Genomic DNA, 27456 nt, shown 5'->3' on the forward strand with positions numbered 1-27456 from the left:
AAGTAAGCACATCACAGATTCAGAGAAAGGAATTGTGAGAGAAGGTGTCATTCTTCTAGAATTTAAGTTAAACGGTGTTTAAACGGAGTGCTGTAAACAAACAAACAGAAAATAACAAGTTTTGGTGGAGATGTGGGGAAACTGGAACCCTTGTACATTGCTGATAGGAATGTAAAATGATTCAGTTGCTGTGGAAAACAGTAATGGCTGTTCCCTCAAAAGTTAAACATATAATAACTAATACAGCAATTCCACTCCTCAGTATACACCCAAAAGAACTGAAAACAGGTATCCAAACAAATATATGTATACACTGTTAATAGCAGCACTATGTCCAACAGCCAGAAAGTGGAAACCCAAATGTCCATCAAAGGATGAATAAATAAGTAAACTGTGGTTTATATATATATGTAATGGAAGCCATAAAAAGGAATGAAGTACTATTACAATGTAGATAATCCTTAAAAGCATTATGCTAAGTGAAAGGTGCCATACACAAAAGGTCATATATTGAAGGATTCCATTTATATAATATTCAGACTAGGCAAATCCATGCAGACAGGAAGCAGACTGGTAGTTCCCAGGGACTGGAGAGAGTGGGGAATGGGAAGTACCTGCTGAATGGGAAGTAACTGCTGAATGGGTATGGGTTCCTTTTTGGGGTGATGAAACTGTTTTGGAACTACACAGAGCTGGTGGTTGTAAAACACTGTCAATGTACTAAATGCCACTGAATTGTTCACTTTAAAATGTTTCTTTGAATATCATGTGAATTTAACCTGAATGGAAAAAAAAAAAAGACAAGTGCAATGTCTTATCAGCAGATGTGGGTGTGTTTTCCCCACAACTAAGAAACAGGTGTTGGTCTGCACATACCTGGAAGACAAGGTTGATGTTGCTGAGGTACCAAGTTTGGGTCTGGAGGCAAGGGTAATTCCTCAGAAATATACTTTAAAAGTTCCTTCCCCCGGTATGTTACCTGCACATAATTAAACACAGAACTTCAAAATCATATATTTTATAAGAAGCAAATACACCTTTCTCCTGCAAATTGTAACTCCAGTAAAGTACTGATTGTTGTACATTATGTACTGGCAAACTAGCCCACAGCCAAATCTGGGCTGCCATCTTTTTTGTAAATAAACTTTTACTAGAACACAGTGATACCCATTCATTTACTTAACATCTATGGCTGCTTTTATGCTACAACAGGATGGAGTAGTTTTGACAGAGACCATATGCTCACAAAGCCTGAAATATGTATTATCTGGCCCTTTACAGAAAAAATTGCTGATCCCTGATATGTATCATTAATTCTCTCATATGTTCACTTATTCAACAAATATTAATCCAGCACCTGCTACTTTATAACTTTAAAAAATTAATGTTGCATTAATAAAATTAAGTCATAAAAGTAAAATGGTACTTTTCTAGAAATCAGATACACAGCTGGTTAGATTAACTGCATTTTAGGTCTATACATCAAAGTTTTTTTGTTTTTCTTGGTTTGTTTTTGAACTTAGTTATTGTTTATCAGCCCAAAAGGTCAGAGCTTAGAAATATGTACATACAAATGGGCTGGACTGAGGTAGACTGGCAAACACCTGCCAGAAATGTTCTGAGTCCAAGGGTCTTTGCGTCCTCCGGACCTAGTTCTAGAGCAGTCTAATAGTATACTCCAAGAAGCTAGGTTCACTATGGTTAAACCAGCAAGTCTTAACTTGGACATCCCTTCCTCCAGGATGCCTTCCTATAACTGCTAAACTCAAGTAATGACCCTCATCTAGGATCCCATAAAGTCTGTGCTCATATTTCTGTCAAGGCACTTATCCCACTTAAAGGAAATTATGTATTAATGTGTCCGTTTCCATTAAACTATAGGCTCCTTGAAGAAGGATCTGTATAATATTAATTTTTATTCTCTAGCTCTTCATATAGTGCCTGACAATACTAAGAAAAAGCTCTTAAGTCCCAGCTCTTAAGCAAAATTCTTAAATCCTCTGAGCCTGAGTTTGTGCATCTGTTAAATGAGTATCTCCAGATTTTTAAGTTGGGAGGGGTAAAGGAGATAATATATATGATAATATATACTTTTGGCATGCTGTCTAGCACATCCTGAGTGCTCAGGAAATGCTTGTTACTGAACAGAGCGAGGAAGGCCTAAGGAATACAGAATGGTTAAGCAGACTTTTAGCTCAATCCTATGACTAAACAAAGCTTGGTAATGTTAATGGAACAGACCTGGCCTACTCAGTATGCTAAACCCTCCTCACTTGCCAGGGAGAAAGAGCGGTGAGGCCACTGAATGCCACCTGTCATTTCTCCAAACAACTAACAGTTAACAACAGTGGATTTTGAACATTCATCCAAAAACAGCAGAATATACATTCTTTTCAAGTGCACATGGAACATTTTCCAGGATAGATCACATACTAGACAACAAAACAAATCTCAATAAATTTAAGAAGACTAAAATCATATCAAGCATCTTTTCCAACCACAACACTATGTGACTAGAAATCAACTACAAGAAAAAAAAACTGCAAAACATCCTCACAAACACGTGGAGGCTAAACAATATGCTACTAAACAACCAACAGTTCACTGAAGAAAGCAAAGAAGAAAAAAAAAATACCTAGAGACACATGAAAACAAAATCATGATGATCCAAAATCTATGGGATGCAGCAAAAGCAGTTGTAACAGGGAAGTTTATAGTGACACAAGCTTACCTCAGGAAACAAGAAAAAATCTCAAATAAATGACCTAATCTTACATCTAAAGAAACTAGAGAAAGAAGAACAAACAAAACCTAAAGTTTGTAGATGGAAAGAAATCATAAGGATTAGAGCAGAAATAAATGACACAGAGACTAAAAAATAGAAAAAGTCAATGAAACTAAAATCTGGTTCTTTGAAAAGATAAAACTGATAAACCTTTAGTCAGACTTATCAAGAAAAAAAGGGAGAGGGCCCAAGTCAATAAAATCAGAAATGAAAAGGAGAAGTTACAACCAACACCACAGAAATACCAAGGATCTTAAGAGACTACAAACAACTACATGCCAATAAAATGGACAATGTAGAAGAAATGGACAAATTCTTAGAAATGTACAATCTCCCCACACTAAACTAGGAAGAAGTAGAAAATGTGAATAGACCAATTACCAGTAATGAAATTGAATCAGTAATTTAAAAACTCCCAACAAACAAAAGTAAAGGACCAGATGGCTTCACAGGTGAATTCTACCAAACATTTAGAGAAGAGTTAACACCTATCCTTCTCAAACTATTCCAAAAAACTGCAGAGGAAGGAACACTTTCAAACTCATTCTAGAAGGCCAGCATCACACTGATACCAAAACCAGACAAGATATCACAAAAAAACCTCACAAAATTACAGCTAATATCACTGATAAACATAGACACAAAAATCCTCACGAAATATTAGCAAACAGAATCCAACAATACATTAAGAGGACCATACACTATGATCAAGTGGGATTTATCCTAGGGATGCAAGGATTTTTTGATGTCTGCAAATTGATCAATGTGATATACTATATTAACAAACTGAAGAATAAAAATCATATGATCATCTCAATAGATGCAGAAAAAGCTTTGACCAAATTCAACATCCATTTATAATAAAAACACTCCAGAAAGTGGGCACAGAGGGAATATACCTCAACATAATAAAGATCACATATGACAAACCCATAGTTAACATCATACTCATGGTGAAAAGCTGAAAGCATTTCCTCTAAGATCAGAAACAAGACAAAGATGCCCATTCTTGCTACTTTTATTCACATAGTATTGCAAGTCCTAGCCACAACAATCAGGCAAGTAAAAGAAATAAAAGGCATCTCAATTGGAAACATGTAAGTAAAACTGTCGCTGTTTGCAGATGACATGATACTATACATAGAAAATACTAAAACCACCACCAGAAAACTACCAGAGCTCATCAGTGAATTCAGAAAAGCTGCAGGATACAAAATTAATATATAGAAAATTGTTGCCTTTCTATACATTAACAATGAACTATGTATGCATATGGCTGATTCACTTTGTTGTACAACAGAAACTAACACGGCATTGTGAAGCAATTATGCTCCAATAAATATGTGTTTTTAAAAAAAACGAATGAACCATCAGAAAGAGATTAAGGAAACAATCCTGTTTACCATTCCATCAAAAAGAATAAAACACCTAGGAATAAACCTACTTAAGGAGGTAAAAGTCCTGTACTTGGGAAACTGTAAGACATTGATGAAAGAAACTGAAAATGAAGCAAACAAATGGAAAGAAAAACATGTTGTTGGACTGGAAGAATTAATATTGTTAAAATGACCATACTACCCAAGGCAATCTACAGATTCAATGCAACCCCTATCAAAATACCAATGGCATTTTGCACAGAACTAGAACAAATAATTTAAAAATTTGTATAAAAACACAAAAGACCTGAATAGCCAAAACAATCTTGAGAAAGAAGAACAGAGCTGGAGGAATCATACTCCCTGACTTCAGATTATACTACAAAGCTACAGTAATCAAAACAGTACGGGCACAAAGACACACACACAGATCAACAGAACAGAATAGAGAGCCCAGAAGTAAACCTATGCACTTATGGTCAATTAATCTATGACAAAGGAGGTAAGAATATACAATGGAGAAAAGACAGTCTCTTCAATAAGTGGTGCTGGGAAAACTGGACAGCTACATGTAAAAAAATGAAATTAGAACATTTCTCATACCATATACCAATCCAAATGGATTGAAGACCTAAATGTAAGACTGGAAATCATAAAATTCCCAGAAGAAAACATAGGCAGAACACGCTTTGATATAAATCAGAGCAATATTGTTTTGGATCTGTCTCCTAAGGCAAAGGAAACAAAATAAAAAGTAAACAAATGGGACCTACTTCAACTTAAAAGCTTTTGTACAGCAAAAGAAACCATTGACAAAATGAAAACACAACCTACTGAAGGGGAGGAAATACTTGCAAATGATATAACTATTTGCAAGTACTAAGGGGGTAATATCTAAAATGTATAAACAGCTCATACAACTTAATATCAAAAGACAAACAGCCTGGTCAAAGAATGGGCAGAAGACATGAATAGAAAGTTTTCCAAAGAAGACATACAGATGGCCAACAGTCACATGAAAAGATGTTTGACACTGCTAATCATCAGAAAAATGAAAATCAAAACCACAATGAGGTATCACCTCACACCTGTCAGAATAGCTATCATCAAAAAGAATACAAATAACAAATGTTGGCAAGGCTGTGGAAAAAGGGGAACCCTTTCGTATGCTGTTGGTGGGAATGTATATTGGTGCAGCCACAGTGGAAAACAGTATGGAGGTTTCTCAAAAAACTAAAAATAGAACTGTCATATGATCCAGCAATTCCAGTCCTGGGTATATATCTGAAAAAAAAAAACCCAAAAGCACTAATTTGAAAAGGTACATGCACCCAATGTTCATAGAAGCATTATTTACAGTTGCCAAGATATGAAAGCAACCTAAGCGCCCATCAAGAGATGAGTGGATAAAGAAGATGTGGTATATATGTACAATGGAATATCACTCAGCCATAAAAAAGAATGTAAACTTGCCATCTGCAGCAACATGGATGGACCTGGAGGGTATTATGCTACGTGAAATAACTCAGACAGAGAAAGACAAATACTCTGTTATCACTTACATGTGGAATCTAAAAAATAAAATGAATGAATATAACAAAACAGAAACAGACACAGATAGAGAAAATAAACTAGTGGTTACCAGAGTGGAGAGGGAAGAAGGGCAAGATAGGGGTAGGAGATTAAGAGGTACAAACTACTATGTATAAAATAAATAAGCTATGAGGATATATTGTACAGCACAGGGAATATAGCCAATATTTTATAATAAATTTAAGTATAATCTATAAAGATTTTGAATGACTATGTTGTATAGCTGAAATCAGCTATACCTCAGAAATAATAAAGTTTACCTGCAAGTATATAAAAAGAAGAAAGAATGGATTTTGTTCACATTATCACCCTGACAATATCCAACACACCTTATACACTCATCAATGTGTAGGCTCAGTATGTTTTCACCTATGTCTCAGATTTAAAGTATATTTTTATCAGTTAGTGCTGGGTAAACTTTTACCTTAGTAGCCTTAGAGGTCATGAGTCCCCATAGGTCCCAGACATCACTAGGGATAATTCACACATTCAAAGAACACAGCTTTGAGAAAATCCACTGAGTTAAAAATATATTTTCCACAAGGTAGGAGTGATTTAATGAACAAGGATAACAATGAATAGAACTCAAACTGAACAGGCACTAGGTCACTTCAGGAGACTGAAGTGGCAAGAGGAGTGAGTGATGTCCAGTGGAGTACGCATGAGGATTCCCTTGGCAAAGCTGTACAGCTGCTCAGCTGCTTGGGTACGAGGTATGAGTCATCTCCGTGTCTAGTGGCTGTGTCATTCTGTCTGATGTAGGACAAGACCTAGTTTTCTGGCATTTCTTGCCTGACAACCAACCAGTCCTGGCTCTATAGCCCCACCACTGTACTAGGAACTAGTCGGTAGAAATGTTCACATTTACCGAGGTAGCAAAAAGCTCCTATCAAGAAGTGACTGTGAATTCAGGAGTTACCCCAAGACAAGAGGGGTAGAGGTTACTGTGGTAAATTTTAAAAGAGGCTTTAAAAAATTGTAAACAAACTCACTGGGGCAGTGCTTCTCAGCTTGTGGTATTTACTAGAAGTACATGAGTGTCCTACAGTAATTTTTGAAACTATTTCCATTTTTAGGATAATTAAAAAAAAATCTAAGCTTACTCAGATAATCTGTATGAGTATCTTATATCCAAGAATTGCCCTAATTTTAGTGCCCACATTTGTATTTGGCTTCACTATCACATAGATGTTAAACAATATGACTCCAATTGACATGGCTAATGAGAAAAGACCAGAGGCAATGTGATATGTAAATGAGGCATATAAGTACAGAGTGAGAGCCAAATGATATCACAGCCAGCTATTCAAAAGCAGAAAATGCAGTAGTTCCAACAGAGAAAAAGAGTGGGAGGACTGAGTCATCATCAGTGGGCCACAGGCATGTTAAGCTCAAAACAACCTAAGCTACAGCAATTAGTACCATATTCACACTGTGAGCATAGATTCAGTTTCAGCAAAACAATATCATCTATCATGAATTTAAGAAACTTTGCAATAAAAAGGGATTTCCATGGGTAAAATGTTAATTACTAACATGCAAATATGATTTATGAATCCATGGAAAGGATTAGGCAGGTTGAATTGAAAGCAGATGGCCTGGTGACTCCAGTGGTGGGAAATAAAAAATAATAATAATACAGGAAAAAAGGAACACAGAGAGACTATAATATAAAGCAGAGAAAATTTTAAATGTGCTCATGTAAGTGAAGGAACTGAAACACTGTTCTGGAAGCACCTGCAACAGAGGTCTAGGAGACCAGAATGCAGAGTTTAGGGACTAGGACTGAGATAGGAGCTAGGAAGGAGAGTGGGCAGAGCTGAGTCGGACAAAAAACGAGAGAGGAAACCACCTTCTATTTCTGGTGCACGGAGACTTACTGTAATGGCTAGTGGAGGTTAAAGGTATTTGCAGTTCTGTGAAACAGTAATGGTGACTGTCTGATGACTCACACTTTCCTGGGTGAATCATTGCAATACTGTTCCCTGAAGAGGTGCCATGGACATCTGGAGGTGGCTGATCACTGGAACTCAAGGGTGTCAGTCATCGATACTCTTCAAATTGGTTATTAAACTGGGCTTATAACTCAGAAGTCAGAACTGAGGGGGAGACCACTAAGTCTGGGAAGTCTGAATAAAAATTCAGAAATATTTTTTGGGGAGGCTAGCAATTCATGGATAAGACTATGTTCAAACATAAAAGTGCACCATAACTTCTGTGTGTCTTAGGCCCCTTTATCATAATTTTCGTCTTTAGGGGAATATTTTGCTTTATTTTATCAGAATACTAGTAACATATTAATTAAACTATCAATTCACCAGTGGTTCCAAATTTTCTATGTGGAGTCACAGGGACCTGCAATCACTGTGGAGGTGAGGTGGTAGGGACAAGAGGGGAAGATCGGGGGCATTCAATTTTCTGAGACTAGGTGAGGAACAAGGAAGGAGAGACTCAGTCAGCTGTGCAATCCGGCTGTGGGGAATTCTGGCAAATGGGAATTGTGGGAGAAAGCATGTAGCACACTGCAGAAGGGATGCATGAGGACAAAACTAATTTGGAGAACTTTCAGATTTCTTAAAAAAAGGAAATAGTTTTATCATCAAAAAATATGTACCTTTCCATTTGAATATGAAGTTAAAGATAAATTTAAGAATGACCCACCTTACTCCAAGCATAATTCCAGGTCACATAACTGTCAGCTCCTAGAAGATCCTTGAGCCAGATGACTGGGTTTTGATAAATCTGACCATTTTCTACCTTAATTTTGCCATTCAATAAAACACTGGCTTTATGGGTAGTCTCCTGAGGTGAAAAATAAAACAAATATTAGGATTAAAAAGTATCTGAAATATATGAACTTCTGCTTCTGTCCATGATGAAGTAACAGGGACCAGATTTACCCTAACACATGACACAACCAAAAAAAAAGGCAAACTAAATATATGAAACAATGGTTTCCAAGATACCGAACATCAAGGAACAAAGTACAGTGATCCTGAGAAATGAGAAACTAATGAGGTGAACCCTATAATTGTCCCAACTCACTGCCTTGAGAGTTTCCATGTCATGTTACAGAGAGAGGGCATCCAGGCAAAACCCGTGGATTCTCTGAGTTGAATAGACAGAGCATAGTCTAGGGAGGCATGATGGCTAGAGTCTGCAGGACACAGTACTGAAGGAGAGAGAAATATATATAGAGAGAACTCTGCAGATCTTCAGGGGGTCCTTTTTAAGTATTCCGCTGAGCTGTGATTGGCCATGCGTGTGAGGAAATTACCCAAGCCTGGGAAAAGAACTACTTGAAAGAAGTAGAGGTAATGGCATTCTATGGCATTCTCAAAGGGCAGAAATAGCACCTGTTCCCAATAGTAAGACTAGAAAAACCTCAAAACTGATGGGGCATTGGGAGGTACACAGAAGAGTCTTGCCTCTGTAGTGGGATATAATTAGCCTTAGACTGAACACTGCTCCAATCCTGCCTAACAAATTATAAAAGCAAGACCCAAAAGGATAAAACTGTTTCTGTGTAAATTAACTATATTCTAGAACAAATACCCAAAATATTTTTAAGAATAAAAACGTATCTGGCATCCAACAAGATAAATTTCACAATTCTGGGATCCAATAAAAAATTAACAGGCCTAGAAACAGGTAGGAAAATAAATCCATATGGAGGAGAGAAAGCAATCAATTGAAAATGACTGAGAACTCTCAAAGATGTTAGAATTAGTAGATAAGGACATTAAATAGTTATTATAATCATATTCCACATGTTCCAAATGTTACATGGAGACATGGAAGATATAAAAGAAGACTCAAATCAAACTTCTAGAGATGAAAATTACAACATATGAAATGAAAAATACACTGGATGATATTAACAGATTAGACACTGCAAACAAAAAGATTAGTGAATTCAAAGACACAGGAATAGGAATGGCATAAAAAACCCACGGAGAAAAGAGATTTAAAAAATAAGATCATCACAGTGAGTTGTGGAATGATTTTAAGCAGCCTAATATATATGTAATGGGAATTCAAAAACGAGGGGAGGGAAGAAAAAATATTTGAAGAAATAATAGCTGAAAATGTTTCCAAATTTGGAAAAAAAATTTCCAAATTCTTCTGTTTAACCTGTACTGGTGAGACAGAGTCTCTACCTTTGGCAAGGTGCTACTGAGACTATTGGGGTCCTGCTCACACTTGCCCTGGCTTGTAAGGTGGTGGTTTCATGTCAGGAGAGGCAAGTTGAAAAGGCAAGGGGCTAGTGTGCCCCTTTCCACTAAATGCTCAGATCCTAAAGCAGGGGTATAAATCAGAGAGAAGTTGCCATGTTCCTGCCCTAAGCTCCAGAGCTATGGCACAAATATTTTGCCTGGGAACAATAACAAACGTAAGAGAAGATGGGGATCAATATACAGACTTGCTACAATACACTGCCTACTCTAAAATGTCCAGGTCCAACAAAAAATTATGAGACATGCGAAGAAACAGGAAGTATGACACATATAGCAAAATAAACTAACGAAAAAGCAACATAAACTGCCTGTGAGAATGACCAGGTGTTAGATTTAACAAAGACTTCAAAACAGCCGTTTAGAGCTTCCCTGGTGGCGCAGTGGTTGAGAGTCCGCCTGCCGATGCAGGGGACACGGGTTCGTGCCCTGGTCCGGGAAGATACCACATGCCACGGAGCGGCTGGGCCCATGAGCCATGGCCACTGAGCCTGCGCGTCCGGAGCCTGTGCTCCGTAACGGGAGAGGCCACAACAGTGAGAGGCCCCCGTACCGCAAAAAAAAAAACAAAAAAAACAGCCGTTTATATACATGTTCAAAGAACTAAAGGAAACCATAATCAAGGATGGAAAGCAAGGTATGATAACAATATCACATCAAACAGAAAGTATCAATAAAGAAACAATTTATTAAGAAACAAAAAGAAGTTGAATTGAAAAGTACAATAACTAAAATGAAAAATTTAATAGAGAGGCTCAACAGATTTTCAATGTCAGAAGAAAGAATTAGTGAATTTGAAGAGAGATCAACAGAGATTATGTAAGCTGAAGAAGAAAAAGAAAAAAGAGTGAAGAAAAATGAAAAAGCTTCAGAGAAATGTGGGACACCATTAAGCACACCAACACATGCATAATGGGAGTACCAAAAGGACAGGAGAATGGAGCAGAAAAAATATTTGAAGAAATAATGGCTAAAAATTTCCCAAATTTATTAAAAAACATTAATCTACATATTCAGGAAGCTCAATGACGTCCAACAAGGATAAACACAAAGAGAGAAATAAATAGATACATAGTAAAAATACTGAAAGTCAAAGACAATAAGAAATTATTGAAAGAAGCAAGTGAAAAATGACTCATCACTTACAAGGTAAACTCCAAAAGATTAACAACTGACTTCTTACCAGAAACAACGAAAGCCAGAAGCAGTGGAATAACACACTCAAAGTACACAAAGAAAAACCTGTAACCAAGAATTCTATTTTCAGCAAATCTTTCAAAAATAAAGGTGATGTAAAGACCTCTCTTGAGAAAATTTGTTGCTAGCAGATCTGCCTTACAAAAAATACCAAAGGAAGTTCTTCAGGTTGAAATCAAGTGATGGGACATTACCCCAAATGGTAATATGAATACATGTGGAAAAACAAAGAGCATCAGTAAAAGTAATCACATATTACAAAAGACAGTATAAATGCACATTTCTTCTTTCTTTGCTTAACTGGTTTTTAAACCAATTGTACAAAACAATAGGGATATAATACATATATATTTGCAAAAGCACAAAGGAGGTGGGTGGAAGAAGTTTTACTGGGCCAAGAAAATGACTCCATATGGTAACTCAAATCCATAGGAACAAATGAAGAGAACCAGCAAGGATAAATAAGAGGGTTAATATATCAAAAGTTATAAATATAAACTTGTTCTCCTTTCTTCTCAGCTCCTTTAAAAGTCACAATATTTTATAAAGTAATAATTATAACAATGAATTATTGGGTTTATAACATTTACAGATATATCAATAATATATATAATAATAATATCACAAAAGGGAAAGAGAAAAGTTGAGCAACACTATAAACTAACTAGACTGAACAGGCATCTATAGAAAACTTCTCCTAATGATAGGAGAATATATACATTCTTCTCAAGTACACATGGGACATTCTCTAGCATAGGCTATACACTATCTAAGCCACAAAATAAGTCTCAGAAAATTTAAAAGGACCAAAATAATACAAAGTATGTTCTCTAAGAGCAATGGAATGAAATTAGAAATTAATAACAAAAAAATGAGAAACTCACAATTATGTGGAACTCAAACAACATACTCCTAAATAACCAATGGGTTAAAGAAGTAATCAAAAGGTAAATGAGAAAATACTTTGAGATGAATGAAAATGAAGGCAAAACATACTGAAACTTATGGGATGCAGTAAAAGCAGTGGGTTAGAGGGAAATTTATAAGTGTAAATGCCTATATTGAAAAAGAAGAAAGATCTCACATCAATAACCTAAACTTACACGAAAGACACTGGAAAAACAGCAAACTAAACCTAAAGCAAGCAGAAGGAAGGAAATAGTAAATATTAAAGTGGAAAAAGTAAAACATGCAATAGAAAAATAGAGAAAATTAAAAAAATCAAAATTGGTTCTTTGAAAAGATTAATAAAACTGACAAACCTTTAGCTAGATTAACCAAGAAAAGCAAGAGGGAAGACTCAAATTACTAAGAGCAAAAATGAAAATGTGGACATTGCTACTGACCTTATAGAAATAAAAAGGACTATAAGAGACACTATGAACAGCTGTATGCCAATAAATTCGATGAAATGAGCAAATTCCTAGAAAGATACAAACTACCAAAACTGACTCAAGAAGAAATAGACAATCTGAAAAAAAAAAACTCTAAAAAGCAGACACTGAATTAATAATCAAAAAACTATCAACAACAACAAAAAAGCCCAGGTACAGATGGTTTTACTGCTGATTACTAGAAAACATTTTAAAAAGACTTAATACCAATTCACAAACTCTTCCAAAAAACAGAAGAGAAGGAAACACTTTGGAATTCATTCTGTGAGACCAGTATTACTCTGAGACCAAAACCAAAGAAAACACAAGAAAACTACAGACCAATATGTTTAAATGACTCTATGGACACCCTGTAGGAAGAAAGAGGAAAAAATACAAAAACAGTAGAAAACTTTTTTTTTTTAGCAATCATTTAGATTTTATACTTTGCATATGTACATACATCAAAACTTGTCAAATTATATACTTTAAATACATGTAGCATATTGTGTATCAATTATATCTCAATAAAGCTGTTAAAAATAGCTGAAATACAAAGAATTATATTAGAATTTTATCATTGCTGATCCAGAGGAGTAACCACAGCTGTCAAAATTTTAGTTAATGTAACCAATTAATAACTGAAATTTGAGTTGCTTTGGCTAATGTGAAGTAGGTACTACTTAGCAATAAATTGGTTGACAGGCAAGCAAACAGGAACATCAAGGGATCTGAGATCAAGCTGCTAATTTAGTGTTTAAACTATAGTTTGGAGCTTTAAAATTAAATTTTTTTGCTCCTAACTTATAAATAAAGCTTATTAACTAGGAAAAGTCTTATAATCCAGAAGTAGAAAGGGTTGAAAAAAGGGGTCATTTAGATTAAATTCCAATTAGCTTGGATTGGTTTTCTGTTGGATTGGTCCACAAGCAAAGCAGCATTCCAGGACCCTGCAATCTTTGCCACTCTTATATCCTCTTTCAAAAAATGAATGGGGGGAAAAGGGAAAGGAAGCCTCATTTGTAGGCATTTCTAGCAGAACCTTTTTTTTCCTCTTCTGTTATTATGCATATGTGATATTGTTTTAATTGAGTTATATTTACCCAAACTCCAAGTCACTTTCTGTTTTTAAATTGAGCTACTATGGAAGATGTGTTTATACATCTTATTAGAGGAAGCTTTAGCAGTGCACACTGGTAGTTTCCAAAACTTTGGAACCAAACACAGCTCCAATTTATTATTTTTATTTTGTTCTTAAATCCTTCCTGCTGCAGTAAAACTAATTCTGGTCTGAGAGCCTAAAGGTGCTTGTAACTAAAATGTACAGGGCAATTTTAGAAGCATGATTTCACTTGCTAAGATATAATGGTTAAGTCTCTCCATTCAAGAAGACCAGCCAAACCCTATTCCCCTAATTAGAGCTAAACACTGACACTATGTGACAGCAACATTTACTCACTTACTTATAAAATTTATGTAATTTTAGAGAAAAAAAAAGGATACCTGTGTTTTGAATTCCAGAATATTATTTCCCGGATTAATTCTTCCTAGCAATATCAGATCCTTTATCTGCATACATTTCTTTTTAGGAGTTGTGCTGTATTTTGAAGGATTTTTTACAGTATGTTGACGGCCAGACCCAGAGGAGGAGGAGCTCTGACTATCATTTGCATGTGGAACAGCAAGAGCTGATTTTCTAAGATAAGGTTTCACCTGATGCCCCGTATTACTGCCAAAGACATCAATCCCTTGATGTACCAGGGATTCTGATGTCCCCATATGTGGTTGCTGGGAAGCTGTTTTCCTGTTTCCTTTTTTTGGATCACAATTGGAAAGAGCCTGATCACAAATAACAGTTGATGGATTGGCATCATTGTGGGCAAATACACTTGTGGTTTCTGAAATCTTTAATGTGCCAGTTACTGCTGAAGGACTAAAGGACTCATGCCCTTTGGCTGTAGTATCTGTAAGATCATTTTCTTTTTGTGAATATTCTGCTTGAGCAATAAAAGAAATAGGTTGTGATTGTAATTTAATCTTCTTAGTGCCATCTGAAAGTCTGGATTTTGATAATCTATCTAAGGTACAGTCACTGACACTTTGTTTAGAATTCAGTTCATTTCCAGAAAATTCTTCCCTTCTCACTGTCTTTGAATTTAGACAAGTGTTGGTATTTTGGTTGTCATGCCAGATTTCCCAAGACAACTGTGTTTCCTGCATGCTTCCACAAACAAGGCTGGCAGGAGAAAGTGAACATGACTGGGGCTGTACTGAATTTTCCAGACTAGTAAACTCTTGGCTGTCCTTTTCATTAGAGATTTCTGAGCTCAATGGCAGCTTCTTGAAACTAAGACCAGACAAAGATGTAACATTCTTATAGTTCTGAATTTTCTGGCTTATTTTTTTCTGTTTTTTTGCTACAAATAAAAGGCTCTTCTGCCTTGTGGCCAAGTTAGCTAGTTGTTCTCTCAGGACTCCATGCTTAAATGACTCTATGGACACCCTGTAGGAAGAAACAGAAAGAGGAAAAAATATAAAAACAGTAGAAAACTTTTTTTTTAGCAATCATTTAGATTTTATACTTTGTGTCAAATTAATCAGCTCAAAGTACACAAGAGACTATCTTTGCAATGTATATTCTTTGAGAGGAAACTGTTGCTTTACTTGAGGTAAATAAGTTTGCCTTTTTTAGGTGACAGCGTGGTTATCCACATTTATATTCACATCATTACTTATCAGTTGTGAGTCAGCCCTAAAAGAGAAACAAAACTTGGGTTGTTTATCTAGATACCTAGTAGTCCTTTAGTTGGAAGGTATAAATTGATGGCCAAGGAGCAACACCATTCTTTAAGTTTGGAATTTGCTTACCTGTTTACAGTGAAATGGTGTATCAAGAAGTAAAATTTGGGAGTAAGTTCCACCCAAATTCCCTTAGTTATGGAGGATGAGATTGTTTTGTGAATAATTATAAGTAAGCTAGACCTGAGAAATGTCAATTCATCAAGTACTTATTGTATTGGGTTGGCCAAAAAGCTCATTTGGGTTTTTCCACAAGATGTTACGGAAAAACCCGAATGAACTTTTTGGCCAACCCAATAATTGTACTTTGAATCTGTAATGAGGTACTTTGAAGTGACTACCCAGATAAGCATTATCCTGTGTGCCCTCCTTAAAGCAAGTCTCTCAGGGGCTTGAAGACTGAATGGGAGGAAACTGGCTCATCCACACCTGTCTTTTGGTTATACTCACCTATTCCACACTGATCTTCAGGATATTGGACACTTAGTTTCCAGTAGCTCTCAAACTTTTTGGTTTCAGGACTTTTTTATACTCTTAAAAATTATTGAGGAATGCAAAGAGCTTTTGTTTATTTGAGTTATATCTATCAATATTTACTGTTTTAGAAAATAAGACAGAAAATTTTAAAACACAAGACTACACAAGTGCACATTCCATTAGCTATTAGAGTGATGATATCATCACACGCCATGTGGCCTCTAGAAAATTCCATTGTACACTTATGAGAAAATGAGAGCAAAAGAGGGCAAATAACATCTTAATGTTATTATAAAAATGGTTTCGGGGGTTTCCCTGGTGGCGCAGTGGTTGACAGTCTGCCTGCTGAGGCAGGGGACACGGGTTCGTGCCCTGGTCTGGGAAGATCCCACATGCCGCGGAGCAGCTGGGCCCGTGAGCCATGGCCGCTGAGCCTGCGCGTCCAGAGCCTGTGCTCCGCAACGGGAGAGGCCACAACAGTGAGAGGCCCGTGTACAGCAAAAAAAAAAAATGGTTTCAACTTCTTAGACCCCTTGAAATGGTCTCAGGGATCCTCAGGGACCATCTTTTTAGAGCAGCCGTTTTAAGAGAAAGCAATAGTATAGATACTTGTCTCTCCTAACACAGTTTAGAGTTGTCAGTACTGAACTCCAAACCAACTGGATGTCAAAGCAAGTAGTAGATGTAAGTGGAAGAAGCATCAAGAAGAAATCAGATTAGCAAATAACTGGTAGTATAAAATGCAAGAAGCTGGATAGATAGAGGAGAAGAAAGAAGAAATTAATATCACATTTAAAACTATGTGAAACAAAGAGTTCAGACAGAAAATAAAAATGCTCTTTAAATTACAAGATTTTAAGGCAAATAGCAACATTAGTATGAAGACACACATATATAAAGGCATATTATTCAGCCACAAAAAAGAAATAAATCCTGCCATTTGAGACATTGATGGATCTTGAGAGCACTATGCTAAGTGAAAATAGACAGAGAAAGACAAATACTGTATGATCTCACTGATATTTGGAGGCTAAAACAAAAACAAAAAAGGCATAGATACAGAGAACAGATTGATGGTTGGTGGAGGTGGAGGTGGCAGGTGGGTGAAATGGGTGAAGGTAATCAAAAGGTATAAATTTCCAGTTATGAAATAAATAAGGCATGGGAGTATAATATATAGTATGGTGACTATAGTTGATAATACTGTATTACATATTTGAAAGTTGCTAAGAGAGTAGACCTTAAAAGTTCTCATCACAAGAAAAAAGAATAGAAAAACTAAAAAAAATAATGCTCAAAACAAGAAAAAATCATATAACAAATTTCTCAAAAAAAAGGATGATAAGAGGTAAGTAATCAATATAATCAGGATAAAACTCTTTAAGGACCCTGAGAGTTTAGAAGTACACAAAACCACAAAATATACATGATTAAACTGCTTAGAAGAACATTTGTGATAGCATAAAAGAAAAAATTTTAATGTAAAAAATGTGAGTTTACTAAGGAAAGAAATTTACTTATGGAATTCATGACCAGAAAGGCTTTCATAAAATTCATGGCTGTAGACAACTTTTTAAGATAGGAAAATGTCCTTTTCTGAACATTTCAAATAATAAAGTAGAAAAACATCTTTCTAGGAAGTATAATTCCTCATGGAGGTAATAGATTAGATGACCTCATAAAGTCCTTTTCTGGTCCCAAGCAACATTTGTAATCTTAAGAAATTCTAGGCCTACTGTAGATAAAAATAGATAAATTCTGAAAACTCTAAAGCATTCCTATTTTTTTTTTTACTCACCTGTATTTTTTAGCTAAATCATCCCTTTCTGCCTTCTGTTTGGTAAGCACGTTGTCCATAACCTCCTTTATCTCTAACATCTTATCAGTGTATTGTTCTAGAAACATGGTAATAAAATAAAAAGTCAGTTAATTGAGAGATAAATGTTAAATTTGGTCACATAGGACTTAGCCTTACTGTTAATTAAAAAGCCATTATTTCCCTAGGAATTATGTCACTCTATGGAAGTACCCTGAAGTGTATAAGTAAGAACATGGTATCAAGAAGAAGCAGGCCAGACTGAATTCTAATCCTGCTACCCCACTTACTAAGCTTTGTGAACCTGGACAAGTCACTGACCTCTCTGGTCAGCTTCCTTACCTGTGAAATGAGGGTAGTAAAGGAAAATAAATAGGAAGATAAATATTTTGTCTGTTAAAATTATGTACTTTTTAAAATACAAAAGGAATACACTGTCAACGTAAAGAAAATCTGCAAATAATATGAATGTTTACGGAGAAGAGAAGTCAAAGAGTATCCCACTCAACCACTCCTTCTCCTCAATATTTCACTCCATGAAAGAGACTGCTGTTAATACTTTGGTAGGGGTGTGTGTGTATGTGTAAACTTTAAAATATATTTATATAATATATTGTTCTATACTATATTTTTACTATATATAACTTATACGTACTTAAAAATAAGAGTCACTATCAGTTCTTTTTTTAAATTAATTTATCTTTTATTTTATTTACTTTTGGCTGCGTTGGGTCTTCATTGCTGCACATGGGCTTTCTAATGGACCATGGCTCGAACCCGTGTCCCCTGCATTGGCAGGAGGATTCTTAACCACTGCACCACCAGGGAAGTCCCACACTGTCAGTTTTTGTTCTTTACACTTAACACTTAGATAGGGCTATATGATATCTACACTTATTGTTCTATATAAAATTACTTTTATAATAATTAAATTTTTCCTACTTTCTTCCATTGCTTCCCAAGGTATCATGACCTCCCGCATCACAGATTCACAGGATTTACATGTAAAGTCAGTTATGTCCAAACCCAGATTCCCAAATAGGAAATTTCGCTTAGATGAATACATTTTATTTCTTTTAAGCCTACCTGCTATTCATTTCATTTTTGGCTTTGTTTCTTAAGCTTTTTCCTAATTCTTTTAGACCAACGCATATTTTTCTAGATAATTTAACTAGACAAAATCAGTGGTGAAAAATGACATGAAGTTCATAGTTGGAATTTACTCCAGAACCTCTCTCTGCAAATCAGACAAATAAGTATAGAGTCTGTTCCCAGACTAGTTTCTATCTCCCTATTATTATGGCAAAAGATTAGTTTCAGGATGTGATGCATATGCTAACAAAGGGGAGAAACTTGTATGATAATTAAGAATTTAGATATAAATTTTTTAGCAGATTTGACACTTTAATAAAAAACATTTACATTATCTATGTCTCCTGTTACATTTGGGTTTTCTAACTGAATTTAAACCACTGGTAAAAATAACATTATCATAGTAACCTAAAAGATTCTATATATTTCTATAAGAATGGATATAAAGATGTTTTATATGTAACTTGATACTATATACTTATTTATCAAAGAGACAAAATTAATCAATGGTATCTTACAGAAAACCTAGAAATTGCCCTAATATGTGTAAGATTTTAATATGTGATAATAAGGCACTGTAAACAATGAAGATGAGAGGAATTATTCAACAAATAAGACTAGGCAAATGGGGTAGTAATATGGGGGAAAGCCCTATTCTATCCTTATACCGTATGTGGCAGAGAAATTTCAGTTGAATTATAGAGTTAAGATGCTTAGGAAAAAAAACATATAAAATGTTTAAAATGAACATTTTTTCTGTCTCAATTCAGTTGAGACACTAAAAATATTTGACATCAATGTATATAAAACATCAACAAGAAAAATTTACAAAGAAATGTACAAAAAAAATTCATTACTCTTGGATCCCTCAACCAGATCAAAGATACAAAAGATGTCAGAATATGGAGGTGGTGACTTTGTAAAGCTGTTTCTTTAGAGAGCTGTAGCTTAACTGGGTGGGATTCTCTATGCTGAACAGCAAAAGTGAAAGGCGAGGGCGTTTCTCCCCTTTACCTCAACCCTAAAGGGGGAGTTTCTCAAAGGACTATTAAGAGTGTAACGACTTTCTATTGAGGTGACAATGGACTCATATCTGACTTCCTCTTTGACCTTGAACATCTAGAGGTTGAGACCCTGAAAAGCAGGGAGCTTCTACAGCAGGGCAAGGAGAAAGTTGCTGCTGTGCTAGGAATTGATTGTCCTTCCTTCTAACAGTGGGTCCAAGGAGCCAGGATCTTGAAGACAGTGTGGAGACTGCCCTGTGGTCCTGCTTATGAGGGTTTGTACCTGAGGGTGACAATCTGTGTAAGGCGGACCCAGGAAAAAAAAGAAGCTGAGAGGAGACTGAGAGGGCCCCGGGAAAGAAAAATGTGCACTGTCACATTATGGGAGCTATATAGAAGTTTCAGAACAGCCTCAGAAATTTTGTTTTGAAGAAACTTAGTTTTAAACAACTGCAAAAGAGTGATGGCGCCAAACACAGTCAGGACTTGATCACCAGCCAAGAACTCTATAGAGTCCTACTACCTTACCTCTCCTCCCCTAAAGGGGCAATGAGACCAAAAATAGGGATCATGATTAGAATAATCATGGTGATAACAGAATCATGGTTATAACAGAATAAAATTAAGTTACAAAGCCTGGGGGTGGGGAGGGGAGGAAAGTTTCTAATCTTAGAAGCATTAAAAGAAACAGCAAAGAGGCTGATACACTCTACTATACAGAATTTGAGAATTTCTGTATTTAAGCACACACTAACATGTTATGAATAAAAAGACAGTTAAGGGGTGAAAAAAGTACTTGCAGCAGTTATGGCAGAAAAGGGGTCAATAACTTGATTATATAAAATGGCTCCGATTTATTAATAAACAGGAACAGTCAGTTCACGAAACAGAAAATAAAACTAGTGAAAAAGTACCACTGATAAAATCAATAAGGCAAATGAAAATACAATGCATATTTTTTATTAAATTAGTAAAATTTTTTTTTCTGTAAAATTATTTAAAATGAAAATACTGAGGCTGTTAGCAGCATGAAGGCAAACAAACATGAATGTGTGTTGGCAGAAGTACAAATTATTATGCAATACTTTAGGAAATCAATTTATCAATATGAACCAATAGATTTTATAATGTTTATATATTTTTGACCCAATAATTTCAATTATGTTAATTTTTCCTAAGAAGATAATCCTAAATCCAGAAAAAACTATGTGTTGTAGTGTAATAGCAAAAAAATTATAAAAATCTAAATGCTCAACAAAAAGGGGAAAATTAAGTAAACCATGGAACATTTACTGAACATTTACTATGTAACCACTAAGAATGATGACTATGACAAAAAAAATGTAAAAACAGCACATCGAGCACACCTACCAAAAAAGATATCCTACATCCAAAGACAAAGAAACCACAATGAGACAGTAGGAAGGGCACAATCGTGATAAAATCAAATCCCATACCCACCAGGTGGGCAACCCACAAACTGTAAAATAATTATACCACAGAAGTTCTCCCAAAGGAGTGAAAGTTCTGAGCCCCATATCAGGCTCCCCAGCCTGGGGGTTTGGCAATGGGAGGAGGAGGTCCCAGAGAATCTGGCTTTGAAGGCCAGCAGGGTTTGATCGCAGGAATTCCACAGCACTGCGGGAAACAGAAACTCCACTCTTGGAGGGTGCACACAAGGTCTCATGTGCACCAGGATCCAGGGAAAAAAGCAATGACTTCATTTTAGCCTGGGCCAGACCTACCTGCTAGTATTGGAGGGTCTCCTGCAGAGGTGGGGGGTGGCTGTGCCTCACTGCAGGGACAAAGACACTGGTGGCAGTAGTTCTGGGTAGTACTCATTGGCTTGAGCCCTCCTGGAGGGCGCCATTTTCTCACCAAGACCTGGCCCCACCCAACAGCCTATGGGCTCCAGTGCTGGGACATCTTGGGCCAAACAACCAACAGGGCAGGAAGACAGCTCCACCCATCAGCAGACAGGCTACTTAAAGTTTCCTGAGCACACAGCTGCTGGCTAAACACACCCCTTGACATGGCCCGCCCACCAGAGGGACAACACCCAGCTCTACCCACCAGTGGGCAGGAAGCAGTCCCTCCCACCAGGAAGCCTGCACAAGCCTCTTATACAGCCTCATCCACTGGAGGGGGTGGGCAGAACAGAAGAAGCAAAAAGAACTATAACCCTTCAGCCAGCAGAATGGAAACAGCAATCTCAGAAAGTTAGACAAAATGAGACAGCAAAGGAGTATGTCCCAGATGAAGGAACAAGATAAAACACCAGAAGAACAACTAAGTGAAGTGGAAATGGGCAATCCATCTGAAAAAGAATTCAGAGTAATGATAGTAAAGATGATCCAAGACTTTGAAAAAATAATGTAGGCACGGATCGAGAAGAAATGTTTAACAAAGACCTAGAAGAATTAAAGAACAAACAAACAGAGGTGAAAAGTACAATAACTGAAATAAAAAATACACTAGAAGGAATCAATAGCAGAATAACTGAGGCAGAAGAACGGATAAGTGAGCTGGAAGCCAGATGGTGGAAATCACTGCTGCAAAACAGAATAAAGAAAAAAGAATGAAAAGAAATGAGGACAGCCTAAGAGACCTCTGGGACAACAATAAATGCACCAACGTTCACATTACAGGGGTCTCAGAAGGAGAAGAGAAAGAGGAAGGACCTGAGAAAATATTTAAAGAGATAATAGCTGAAAACTTCCATAACATGGGAAAGGAAATAGTCACCCAAAGTCCAGGAAGCACAGATAATCCCAGGCAGGATAAACCCGAGGAGAAACATGGTGAGACACATAGTAATCAAATTGACAAAAATTAAAAACAAAGACAAAATATTAAAAGCTACAAGGGATAAACAACAAATAACGTACAAGGGAATTCCCATAAGGTTATCAGCTGCTTTCTCAGCAGAAACCCTGCAGGCCAGAAAGGAGTGGCACAAAATACTTAAAGTGATAAAAGGAAAGAACCTACAACCAAGAATACTCTATCCAGCAAGGCTCTCATTCAGATTTGACAGAGAAATCAAAAGCTTTACAGACAAGCAAAAGCTAAGAGAATTCAGCACCATCATACCAGCTTTGCAACAAATGCTGAAGGAACTTCTCTAGGTGGAAAAGAAAAGGACACAACTAGAAATGAGAAAATGATGAATGGAAAAGCTCACCAGTAAAGGCAAGCATATAGTAAAGGTAGGAAATCATCCACATACAAATATGATATCAAAACCAGCAATCGTGAGAAGAGGAGAGTACAAATTCAGGAGACTGGAAATGCATTTGAAATAAAAAAAAAACAGCATTTAAAACAATCTTGTATATGTATATAGACTGCTATATTAGAACCTCATGGTAACCACAAACCAAAAATCTACAATAGGTACACACACACAAAAGAAAAAGAAATCCAAACACAACACTAAAGTTAATCATCAAATCACAAGAGAAGAGAACAAAAGAGTAAGGGAGGAAAAAAGACCTAGAAAACCAAATCTGAAACAATGAATAAAATGGCAATAGGAACATACATGTTGATAATTATCTTAAATTAAAACAGATTAAATGGCCCAACCAAAAGACATAAACTGGCTGAATGGATACAAAAACAAGACCCATATATATGCTGTCTACAAGAGACCCACTTCAGGTCTAGGGACATACAGACTGAAAGTGAGGGGATGAAAAAAGGTATTCTACGCAAATGGAAATCAAATGAAAGCTGGAGTAGCAATACTCATATCAGACAAAATAGACTTTAAAATAAAGACTGTCACAAGAGACAAAAAAAGGACACTACATAATGATCAAGGGATCAATCCAAGAAGAAGATATAACAATTGTAAATATATATGTACCCAACACAGGAGCACCTCAATATACAAGACAAATACTAACAGCCATAAAAGGAGCAACTGACAATTACACAATAATAGTGGGGGACTTTAACACTCCACTTTCATCAATGAACAGATCATCCAGACAGAAAATAAGTAAGAAAACACAGGCCTTAGATGACACATTAGACCAGATGGACTTAGTTGATATTTATGAAGCATTCCATCCAAAAGCAGCAGAATACGCATTCTTCTCAAGTGCACATGGAACATTCTCCAGGATTGATCACATGCTGGGCCACAAAGTGAGCCTTGGTAAACTTAAGAAAATGGAAATCCTATCAAGCATCTTTTCTGACCACAACACTATGAGATTAGAAATCAACTGCAAGAAAAAAACTGTAAAAAACACAAAACATGTGGAAGCTAAACAATATATTACTAAACAACCAATGGATCACTGAAGAAATCAAAGAGGAAATAAAAAAATACCTAGAGACAAATGAAAACAAAAGCACGATGATCCAAAACCTATGGGACACAGCAAAAGCAGTTCTAAGAGGGAAGTTTATAGCAATACAATCTTGCCTCAGGAAACAAGAAAAATCTCAGATAAACAACCTAGGCTTACACCTAAAGCAATTAGGAAAAGAAGAACGAACAAAACTCAAAGTTAGTAGAAGGAAAGAAATCATAAAGATCTGAGCAGAAATAAATGAAATAGAGATGAAGAAAACAATAGAAAAGATCAATGAAACTAAAAAGTTCTTTAAAAAGATAAACAAAACTAATAAACCTTTAGCTGGACTGATCAAGAAAAAAAGGGAAAGGGCTCAAATCAATAAAATTAGAAATATAAAAGGAGAAGTTACGATGGACACCCCAGAGATACAAAGGATCACAAAAGACTACTACAATAAACTATATGCCAATAAAATGGACAACCTAGAAGAAATGGACAAATTCTTAGAAAGGTACAATCTCCCAAGACTGAAACAGGAAGAAACAGAAAATACGAACAGACCAATCACAAGCACTGAAATTGAAACTGTGATTAAAAATCTTCCAACAAACAAAAGCCCAGGACCAGATGGCTTCACAGGCAAATTCTATCAAACATTTAGAGACGAGTTAACACCCACCCTCTGAAACTATTCTAAAAAATTGCAGAGGAATGAACACTCCCAAACTCATTCTGTGAGGACACTATCACCCTGATACCAAAACCAGATAAAGACAGCACAAAAAGAAAGAAAATTACTGGCCAATATCACTGATGAACATAGATGTAAAAATCCTTAACAAAATACTAGCCAATTGAATCCAACAATACATTAAAAGGATCATACACCATGATCAAGTGAGATTTGTCCCAGGGATGCAAGGATTTTAAAATAACCACAAATCAATCAGTGTGATACAACATCACATCAACAAATTGAAGAATAAAAACCATATGATCATCTCAGCAGATGCAGAAAAAGCTGGACAAAATTCAACACCCATTTATGATAAAAACTCTCCAGAAAGTGGGCAGAGAGGGAACATTCCTCAACATAATAAAGACCATATATGACAAACCTACAGCTAGCATCATACTCAATGGGGAAAAGCTGAAAGCATTTCCTCTAAGATCAGGAACAAGACAAGGATGTCCACTCTCATCACTTTTATTCAACATAGTATTGGAAGTCCTAGCCACAGCAATCAAAGAAGAAAAAGAAATAAAAGGAATCCAAATTGGAAAAGAAGAAGTAAAACTGTCACTGTCTGCAGATGACATGACACTACACAACATTTCTATACACTAACAATGAAAGATCAGAAAGAGAAATTAAAGAAACAATCCCATTTACCATCACATCAAAAAGAATAAAATACCTAGGAATAAACCTACCTAAGGAGGCAAAAGACCTGTACTCTGAAAACTGTAAGACGCTGATGAAAGAAACCAAAGATGACACAAACAGATGGAAAGATATACCATGTTCTTGGATTGGAAGAATCAGTATTGTCAAAATGACTATACAACCCAAGGCAATCTACAGATTCAATGAAATCCCTATCAAATTACCAATGGCATTTTTCACAGAACTAGAACAATGGAGACACAAAAGACCCCGAATTGCCAAAGTGACCTTGAGAAAGAAAAATGGAGCTGGAGGAATCAGGCTCCCTGACTTCAGAATATACTACAAAGCTATGCTCATCAAAACAGTATGGTACTGGTACAAAAACAGAAATATAGATCAATGGAAAAAGACAGAAAGCCCAGAAATAAACCCACACTCCTATGGTCAATTAATCTAAGACAAAGAAGGCAAGACTATACAGTGAAGAAAAGACAGTTTCTTCAATAAATGGTTCTGGGAAAACTGGACAGCTACATGTAAAAAAATGAAATTAGAACATTCTTTAACACCATAAAGATAAAATAACTCAAAATGGATTAAAGACCTAAATGTAAGACTCGATACTATAAAACTCTTAGAGGAAAACACAGGCAGAACACTCTTTGATATAAATCGCAGCATTATCTTTTTAGATCCATCTCTTAGAGTAATGGAAATAAAAACTTTGACATGTATGTTCCTATTGCCATTTTATTCATTGTTTCAGATTTGGTTTTCTAGGTCTTTTTTCCTCCCTTACTCTTTTGTTCTCTTGTGATTTGATGATTAAACAAATGGGGCCTAATTAAATTCAAAAGCTTCTGCACAGCAAAGGAAACCATAAACAAAACAAAAACTCACAGAATGGGAGAAAATATTTGCAAATGATGTGACCGAAAAGGGATTAATCTTCAAAATTTACAAACAGCTCATAAGGCTCTATATCAAAAAATAACCCAATCAAAAAATGGGCAGAATAACTAAATAAAAAGAACATTTCTCCAAAGTATATATACAGATGGCCAAGAGGCACATGAAAAGAGATGGTCAATATTGCTAATTATTAGAGAAATGCAAATCACATCTACAATGAGACATCACCTCACACCAGTCAGAATGGCCATCACCAGAAAGTGTACAAACAATAAATGCTGGAGAGGGTGTGGAGAAAAGAGAATCCTCCTACACTGTTGGTGGGAATGTAAATTGGTGCAGCCACTAAGGAGAACAGTACTGAGGTTCCTTAAAAAACTAAAAATAGAGCTACCATATGATCCAGCAATCCCACTCATGGGCATACATCCAGAGAAAACCATGGTTCAAAGGGATACATGCAACCCAATATTCACTGCAGTGCTGTGTACAATAGCCAAGACATGGCAGCAACCTAAATGTCTGACAGATGAATGATAAAGAAGATGTGGTACATATATACAATGGAATATTACTCAGCCATTAAAAAGAATGAAATAATGCCGCCATTTGCAGCAACGTGGATGGAGATGGAGATTATCATACTAAGTGAAGTTAGACAGAGAAAGACAAATATCATATGATATCGCTTAGATGTGGAATCTAAAAAAAATGATACAAATGAACTTATTTACAATACAGAAAAAGACTCACAGACTTAGAGAACAAACTTATGGTTACCAGTGGGAGAGGGTGGGGGAGAGGGATACACTGGGAGTTTGGGATTGACATATACACACTGCTATATTTAAAACAGATAACCAACAAGGACCTACTGTATAGCACAGGGAACTCTGCTCAATATTCTGTAATAGCCTAAATGGGAAAGGAACTTGAAAAAGAATAGATATGTGTATATGTATAACTGAATCACTATGCTATATATCTGAAACTAACACAACATTGTTAATCAACTATACTCCAATATGAAATAAAAATTTAAAAAATAATAAAGTAGCATATTGGAGAAAAAATTAAATATAGACCATCCATTG

The 27456-nt window shown here is 36.0% G+C and overlaps 1 protein-coding gene across 1 annotated transcript in view; it reads right to left on the reverse strand.

Moving 5' to 3' along the window:
- Nucleotides 1-27456, reverse strand: part of ANKRD31 (ankyrin repeat domain 31) — a 125546-nt gene that overhangs the window by 13203 nt on the left and 84887 nt on the right. Inside the window, 4 exon segments of the mRNA XM_024732796.1 lie at nucleotides 877-979; nucleotides 8416-8556; nucleotides 14063-15062; nucleotides 17634-17730. Of these exon segments, the coding sequence (XP_024588564.1) occupies nucleotides 877-979; nucleotides 8416-8556; nucleotides 14063-15062; nucleotides 17634-17730 (1341 nt within the window).

The sequence above is a fragment of the Neophocaena asiaeorientalis genome, unplaced genomic scaffold, assembly GCF_003031525.2.
Source record: "Neophocaena asiaeorientalis asiaeorientalis breed wild unplaced genomic scaffold, Neophocaena_asiaeorientalis_V1.1 scaffold515, whole genome shotgun sequence".
Taxonomy (NCBI): Eukaryota; Metazoa; Chordata; class Mammalia; order Artiodactyla; family Phocoenidae; genus Neophocaena; species Neophocaena asiaeorientalis.